Source organism: Oncorhynchus tshawytscha, linkage group LG09, assembly GCF_018296145.1.
Source record: "Oncorhynchus tshawytscha isolate Ot180627B linkage group LG09, Otsh_v2.0, whole genome shotgun sequence".
In the NCBI taxonomy this organism is placed as follows: Eukaryota; Metazoa; Chordata; class Actinopteri; order Salmoniformes; family Salmonidae; genus Oncorhynchus; species Oncorhynchus tshawytscha.
The window spans coordinates 6,789,845-6,798,967 of record NC_056437.1 but is presented as its reverse complement, the minus strand read 5'-3'; the positions used below and the strand labels follow the sequence as shown (position 1 = coordinate 6,798,967).

Sequence of the window (9,123 nt, the reverse complement as noted above, 5' to 3'; positions counted from 1 at the left end):
TAATAATAGGCTATTTATGCTACTGATATTCTAGCGTATAGGCCTACATTTTGGGGGGATTCTCTTTTAGTGATGAGCAAGTTCTTCTGATGAAATGTCATGTGTGGCTTTATTTTAATGTCGATATTAAATTATTATAAGCAGATAGATTGGACACCCATTTTTAAAAATGTGCAGCACTGAAAAACAGCACCAGCACCTAATTTGAAAATCCCCTGAAAAATATAATAATTATACACAAGTTTGCCGTTTGTTTTTATGGGGGAGGCCTTTCAATTCTTTATACACACATATATATATATATAGTATGTATATAGTATATATATAGTATATATATATAGTGTGTGTGTGTGTTTATATATATATATATACAATTGTATTTTTATTGAATAGACATATTTACACCTGGAGTAGGCAGGCTATTAATGCAGCCTAAGGAATATTGTGCAAATACATTGCTATGACTTGTTCTGTGCGTGTTCCCTCATTGAGGAGAGAGAAGGGGACAGAGACAGACAGACAGACTGACAGAGAATGCTGTTGATTGTGATGAGATTTTTCCAATCAAAGCCTGGGATGCGTTGAAAAGCGGGTAAATACATGCATGGTAGCCTTATAGGAAGGCTGGTGCACCCTCTAGCGAGAACACGTGGAACGACGAGACGGGCTTTCTTTTGTTCCGTCCAAGCGAACAGATGTACCCTCTCTATAGTAGGTTCCCTTTCAGAATTGATTGTGGATTGTATTTACTGAGGTTTCCTCTTTTCTTTTAGTTCACTCTTCTCACAATCGTACAAAAAAAAATTGTGTTTAAATACACTGTACATTCAATTAATACACTAGTAATTTTAAGCAAACAAATATTGCCTATTAGTAATGGCAATGTATTTTTCACAGATGAATAACTCAATATGGACTATCCTAAATGTAAACTAGTACAGGCGTATAGGCTGCAGATTTATGTGCGTAAGTATGGTGTGGAAAGTTGACTGTTTTGACTAAATCGAGGGGGGATGTTGCCTGATGGAGATGAGGTTTGGAAAGGAAGACCAGACCAGCTGCGAATAGTGGATCAATATTTCAAATTCTGCGCATTTTCTAAAAGGATATGATTCAAAATTGCAGCCTGCTAAAAAACTACGTACAAAACAACTACACCATCAGATGTCATGTATAGATACAATACGTAATGTAGTGATTAGAAGAACAATAGGAACATTTTTGAAGAGGCTATAATGCAATGACTAATATTGTACGGATGGAAAGATATTAGGTTGCTCCATATCGTCATCCGTTACATATTTTCCTTCCGCGATCAGTTAAATGCCATGACTTCATGCAGCGAACGTTGAAGGCCGTTTTAATATTCACATGAGTTAATGGAGCGATTGTAAACACAATTGACACCATGACAACATCAACAAATATAGCCTATACCATTGGTTAGCCTTACATGATATAGGGGAAAGGCTTTGCAGACTTCCCTTCTTCCCCGCAGCAGCATCATTCGTTTACAGAAGGCGGTAACTCTGCGGCCAGGCAGCTCGGGGCTTTTGGGGGAAGGTATTATGTGATCGGCTCGGTGCGAGGCAGCAGCCAGGGAATTGAAAAGAAGAACAGAAGCTGCAGAGCGCGCGGCTCAATGAATTATTGATATAAATCTCGGCGTGACCCACAGCTCGAGCACAAAACGTCACCTTGTCGTGGGTTAACCAGTTAGGCATATAACGTGGAGCAGGGCGCGAGGCTTTTGTTCGCTGTTCGTTGTGCAGATTCAGCGGGTGTAATAGAACAATTACGTCTATAAATATCACGGATTGAAAATGATAAATCATAAGATTATGTAAAAAAAAAGTGTTTGTAAATGCGTAATGTTTTTCTCTCCAATTAGTCAGTTTATGTCAAGTAGCCCTACATAAATATAGGTTTATTAATAGTCAATAGGTATTTAGGCAATAACCACCGTTGCAGTAGCTGTTGGTCATAGGCCTATAGCCTACTAATTATTTGTTTCAACAGCTCCTAGGCAGAGAATTGAACGGGTGCCCTTTCTCTGCCTGGTTTCAGCGGGGAAAATGGCCTTGTCACAGCTTTATTAGTTGTAGTCAAATCAAACGTGACACTTGACTCAAACTTATTCCACCAGCACTCACACTGCTGCATGTAATCAGGCCTGTCCTGGTCCTGGCTGACATCTCCATGTGCCTGCCACGGACCCGAAAACATTCCCGGTTACAGCTAGCCGAGCCGACGTCATTGATATGCGGTTTACAGTCCAGCTGAAATAACTTGACAAAATAAATAAATCACACAGGACAAGCGTCATGATAGAATTCTGGACTGTTCAGATTGAACAGGTAGACGTTGTTAAGCCTATTTATAATTAACGAATTAGTGGAATTATATGCAAAATAAACAAATTAATAGGCCTATAAACAAATAAGAAACAAAAAATGGATAATAAATGCACCCTTAACTATAGACGATCGAAAAAAAAAACGTAGGCCTATATTGCTTTTATTTCGAAAATAAAATTATGAAAATCTTTTAAAATTAACTATGGTGTTTGTGACGTCGAAATTATAGCGATTTAGGGAGAAATATCTTTAATACTATAATCATTTCTACATAGAAAAATACACTCCAATACCTCTACCTCTTTTGTGAAATTAAAACCATATAGGACCGAATGTATTTCGCACAATATTCCTCTGGCGTCACTGTGAAATTAGACCCAAGCTAAAGTAGGCCATTGGAAAAAGCAAATATTCTATGTCACATTTGACATGAAATTACGTTGTAGGAAAATGATGTTCATGTGATGTACTTGGGCACAGTAAAAACAAAGAAGGGGGAAACATAACTAACGAAAACACACAGGACATTTTGTTTATTGTCGCTCCTGCCATTCTGTCGGTTGTGCAGTTGTCACTTTTTTCCAAACAAATCTGTTAGGCAGTATGGATGTGGATCGATGGCGATAATCTCCACAAGATTAAAAGGGCATTAATGCCGGCAACAATAACCTAAACGTGTGGACCCAGTTCGCATTGATCTGTTGAACCCGATACGGTAGCTGTTCCAGTAAAGCTGATGACGCAGGCGGGGTTTTACCTTCTTCCCAGCACTGGAGCGACAATATCTCTTCTGCCCTCTCTCTCTCTCACACACAACACCCACATCAACCGCCTCAGACCAAAGACTGAACCTGTCTGTTGATTTCACACTTTAGTTTGAGAAAAACTGAATTGAAACGTGTCTGAGATTATTATTTATTGCAGCCTAAAATTCTCAGTTTTATATGTGATTTTCCTGTTTTTTCAGGCATAAATTGAGAGTGGCAGTGTGTGTGCTATTCTAGTTTTGGCTTAACTGTCAGTTAGCCTTGATGTTTGTAGGAGAGCACTCATCCAGAAATTATTGATAAATTAAAAGTTAACATGATCATGTGCTTTATTGATTTCGATTTTTTTAAATGAATTACTTTGAAGAATGAAGTAAAGTATGCAGTGAAGTATAAGTGTACAACCTAATTCTAAAATTGTATTGTATATATATTGTATATTGTATATACAATATGTATATATATTTTTTAATTCATCAATCTAAACACAATACCCCATAATGACAAAGCGAAAACAGGTTTTTACAGATTTTGGCAAATGTATTAAAAATAAAAACAGAAATACCTTATTTACGTAAGTATTCAAATTCTTTGCTATGAGACTTGAAATTGAGCTCAGGTGCATCCTGTTTCCATTGATCATCCTTGAGATGTTTCTACAACTTGATTGGAGTCCACCTGTGGTAAATTCAATTGATTGGACATGATTTGGAAAGGCACACACCTGTCTATATACGGTCCCACAGTTGACTGTGCATGTCAGAGCAAAAACCAAGCCGTGAGGTTGAAAGGAATTGTCCGTAGAGCTCCGAGACAGGATTGTGTCGAGTCACAGATCAGGGGAAAGGTACCAAAAAATGTCTGCAGCATTGAAGGTCCCCAAGAACACAGTGGCCTCCATCATTCTTAATGGAAGAAGTTTGGAACCACCAAGACTGTTCCTAGAACTGGCCTCCTGGCCAAACTGACCAATCAGGGGAGAAGAGCCTTGGTCAGGGAGGTGACCAAGAACCTGATGGTCACTCTGACAGAGCTCCAGAGTTCCTCTGTGGAGATGGGAGAACCTTCCAGAAGGACAACCATCTCTGCAACACTCCACTAATCAGGCCTTTATGACAGAGTGGCCAGATGGAAGCCACTCCTCATTAAAAGGCAGATGTCAGCCCACTTGGGAGTTTGCCAAAAGGCACCTAAAGGACTCTCAGACCATAAGAAACAAGATTCTCTGGTCTGATGAAACGAAGATTGAATTCTTTGGCCTTAATGCCAAGTGTCACATCTGGAGGAAACCTGTGACGATCCCTATGGTGAAGCGTAGCAATATCATGCTGTGGGGATGTTGGAGACTAGTCAGGATCGAGGGAAAGATGAACGGAGCAAAGTACAGAGAGTTCCTTGATGAAAACCTGCTCCAAAGTGCTCAGAACCTCAGACTGGGATGAAGGTTCACCTTCCAACGGGACAACAACCCTAAGCACACAGCCAGGAGTGGATTCGGGACAAGTCTCTGAATGTCCTTGAGTGGACTTGAACTCGATCGAACATCTCTGGAAAGACCTGAACTAGCTGTGCAGCGAGGCTCCCATCCAACCTGACAGATCTTGAGACGGTCTGCAGAGAAGAATGGGAGAAACTCCCCAAATACAGGTGTGCCAAGCTTGTAGCGTCATACCCAAGAAGACTCAAGGCTGTAATCGCTGCCAAAGGTGCTGCAACAAAGTACAGAGTAAAGGGTCTGAGAATACTTATGTAATTGTGATATTTCATATTTTTGCAAACATTTCTAAAAAAAAAATTTTTTTTGCTTTGTCGTTATGGGGTATTGTGATGTCATTATGGGTTATTGTGATGTCATTATGGGTTATTGTGATGTCGTTATGGGGGTATTGTGATGTCATTATGGGCTATTGTGATGTCATTATGGGGTATTGTGATGTCATTATGGGTTATTGTGATGTCATTATGGGTTATTGTGATGTCATTATGGGTTATTGTGATGTCATTATGGGGTATTGTGATGTCATTATGGGTTATTGTGATGTCATTATGGGTATTGTGATGTCATTATGGGGTATTGTGATGTCGTTATGGGGTATTGTGATGTCATTATGGGTTATTGTGGTGTCATTATGGGGTATTGTGATGTCATTATGGGGTATTGTGATGTCATTATGGGGTATTGTGATGTCATTATGGGGTATTGTGATGTCATTATGGGGTATTGTGATGTCATTATGGGGTATTGTGATGTCATTATGGGGTATTGTGTGTAGATTGATGAGGAAAAAAGTTAATTTAATCCATTTTAGAATAAGGCTGTAACATAACAACATGTAGAAAAGGGGTCTGAATACTTTCCGAAGGCACAACGTGTGGTTTCTATCTGACGTACACTGAAGTGGTATCCTAATAATGGCTATTTTAAAACGGGAAGGAGAAATGCAGTATGTAAATTACTGTGTATTAATCTCCTAATGTTGTAGTAGGTAAACAGAGAGCGGGCTATAACAAAAAAAAAAAAAAAAAAAAAAAAAACAGATCACCACACCAAGCCTTTTCCCTGTGTCCCTTACAGGTACCAGTAGAGAGCACGCCATGATTGGGTCAAATGGGATGCATTGTCAGACACTGACAACATTGTGCACAGGGACCCAAAACTATGGTATGTCAAAAAAACTAAACAAAGAAATAACATGTAGTAATGTTCGACAGATATAAATATAACTAGTGTAATGTGTAGTTAGTTAGATGTGTATTTAGAGGGAAATCCTTTTTTAACTTAATGGATTGAGATTGGATTCATATTAGACTGGGGTATATTCAGTATTGGATTAAATGTGTTATTGGATTTGAGAAATCCAATTGTGGATAATAGTCTTTAATATGTGGTTTAAAGCCGTTTAAAGTTAAAGTAGGCCTACTTATGCTAATAGTAAGTAACATTGTGATGAAAACACACTATTATCTCAGACACCAGTTTAAAATGATGTGTATATATATTTTTTTTTTGCATTTTGGTGTCTTTTGTCAGGAGGCAGGTTGAAGTGTGCATGACAGTCCTACATTATCCAGTGAGATGATGAGTTCACCTGGCTTTGAGATTCAAGATAAATTCGCTAATGTTGTAAAATACGGTATAAGGATCTGTTTTACTGAGCAACATGTGTCCCACTATCACAGTGTGTTTACGTCTGTTTTCCAGTCTAGATAACAGAAAGCTGAGTATGGCAGTATTTCTCCTCCCCAGTTAAAGCATGCTGCTGATGATGATGATGATGATGATCTGCTAGCCAGGTCTGACTGGCCAAACCATCCAACAGTGACTCTCTGTTGTTTCTTCATCTTGATGCTGACAACACACTGGATGTGTAAAGGACAATGTTTATTGACCCTGCTCTCTTCTTAAACCAAACAGAGACTCACTTACTGGGTCACATGCAGCCCCTCTCTGTCTCTAGACAAAAGCACTGAACCAACACTATGCTTTTGGATGTGTGATGTTTTAGTAGCAATCAAACTATTTAACCTTTTCAGAATCTTACTGGATTAGTCATTTTGTTTTAGGATAAATTTGTCGGCCATATTCTACTTAAAGCAACCAAGATACGCTGAACAGTTAGACTACTAAATTGTTGATTAAAGCAACCAAGACGCTGAACAGTTTGACGACTAAGTTGTTGATTAAAGCAACCAAGACGCTGAACAGTTTGACGACTAAGTTGTTGATTAAAGCAACCAAGACGCTGAACAGTTTGACGACTAAGTTGTTGATTAAAGCAACCAAGACGCTGAACAGTTTGACGACCAAGTTGTTGATTAAAGCAATCAAGACGCTGAACAGTTAGACGACTATGGTTGATTAAAGCAACCAAGACGCTGAACAGTTTGACTACTATGGTTGATTAAAGCAACCAAGACGCTGAACAGTTTGACGACTATGTGGTTGATACCTTGCTATATGTATCTGCAGTAGTGAGGAGTATTAATAAGATTCATCAGTTGTCGTAGAAAAGCACATAACTAAAAGGGCTTGTTGATTCGTTTGGGTCTGAGCGTATCCTAGGTTGTGTGTGTGTGTCTGTGTGTCTGTGTGTCTGTGTGTCTGTGTGTGTCCATCCCTAATGGTACATACTTGGTTATAGGAAGGAACAGGATTTTTTATTTTATTTGACCAAAATCCCTCTGAGACTATTTCCTCATCAGTACAGTGACATCACTAAAAGTCAATGAAAATGAACTGTGATTGGTTGTTTCACAGGGCTAATAAATAAGTCTGGTTACAGACCTTTGGACGCTGGCTGGTGATGTCATCATCACTATGTGGACACTGTGAGTCCTAGATAGGCTGCCAGACTCCCACCTTTATCCTGCTGATTAGAGAGAGAGAGAGAGAGAGACAGAGAGCGAGAGAGAGAGAGAGAGAGAGAGAGAGGAGAAATTCTGTGTCTGTGTCTGTGTCTGTGTCAATCAGTTTGCGTGCCAGTCAGTGTGCGTGAGTTTGCGTGTGTGTGCGTGCATGCATTTAAACAATCTCACAATCTATCCTTTGTGCAGTCTCTGATAGGGATGAATGCTATGAAATTGTGTCAGTTAGACTCACAGCGCACATGTAGAGTATGCCATCTCTGTCTGTTGTTAGCAGAAAGTGTCTGTCTTGTTAGCTGGAAGTGTCTGCTTGTCTGTTGTTAGCAGGAAGTGTCTGCCTGTCTGTTAGCAGTAAGTGTCTGTCTGCCTGTCTGTTAGCAGGAAGTGTCTGTCTGCATGTCTGTTGTTAGCAGGAAGTGTCTGTCTGCCTGTCTGTTGTTAGCCAGAAGTGTCTGTATGTCTGTTGTTAGCCAGAAGTGTCTGCATGTCTGTTGTTAGCCAGAAGTGTCTGTATGTCTGTCTGTTGTTAGCCAGAAGTGTCTGTATGTCTGTTGTTAGCCAGAAGTGTCTGCTAATCAGTCTCATCTCTCTTTATCCGACACTATCATCTCTGAGCAGCCGCACATTAAGGACATCCGCTAGCTAGCTAGGCCGGAGAGCTAAGAGCAGCAGCACATTAAGGACATCCGCTAGCTAGCTAGGCCGGAGAGCTAAGAGCTGCAGCACATTAAGGTCATCCGCTAGCTAGCTAGGCCGGAGAGCTAAGAGCAGCAGCACATTAAGGACATCCGCTAGCTAGCTAGGCCGGAGAGCTAAGAGCTGCAGCACATTAAGGTCATCCGCTAGCTAGCTAGGCCGGAGAGCTAAGAGCAGCAGCACATTAAGGACATCCGCTAGCTAGCTAGGCCGGAGAGCTAAGAGCTGCAGCACATTAAGGTCATCCGCTAGCTAGCTAGGCCGGAGAGCTAAGAGCAGCAGCACATTAAGGAAATCCGCTAGCTAAAAGTTGGGGTCACTTAGAAATATCCTTGTTTTTCAAAGAAAAGCACATTGATTGTACATTAAAATAACATCAAATTGATCAGAAATACAGTGTAGACATTGTTAATGTTGTAAATGACTATTGTAGCTGGAAACGTCAGATGTTTTTATGAAATATCTACATAGGCGTACAGAGGCCCATTATCAGCAACCATCACTCCTGTGTTCCAATGGCACATTGTGTTAGCTAATCCAAGTTTATCATTTTAAAAGACTAATTGATTATTAGAAAACCCTTTTTGCAATTATGTTAGCACAGCTGAAAACTGTTGTTCTGATTAAATAAGCAATAAAACTGACCTTCTTTAGACTACTTGAGTATCTGGAGCATCAGCATTTGTGGGTTCGATTACAGGCTCAAAATGGCCAGAAAAAAACTTTCTTCTGAACCTCATCAGTCTATTCTTGTTCTGAGAAATGAAGGCTATTCCATGTGAGAAATTGCCAAGAAACTGAAGATCTCGTACAACGCTGTGTACTACTCCCTTCACTGAACAGCGCAAACTGGCCCTAACCAGAATAGAAAGAGGAGTGGGAGGCCCCGGTGCACAACTGAGCAAGAGGACAAGTACATTAGAGTGTCTAGTTTGAGA

The 9,123-nt window shown here is 40.1% G+C and overlaps 1 protein-coding gene across 1 annotated transcript in view; it reads left to right on the top strand.

The window, feature by feature from the left end:
• onecut2 (one cut homeobox 2) overlaps positions 1-9,123 on the top strand; it is a 33,504-nt gene that overhangs the window by 1,739 nt on the left and 22,642 nt on the right. Inside the window, exon 2 of the mRNA XM_024405119.2 lies at positions 5,700-5,786. Coding sequence (XP_024260887.2) covers positions 5,700-5,786 — 87 coding nt within the window. The remainder of the gene's footprint in view (positions 1-5,699; positions 5,787-9,123) is intronic.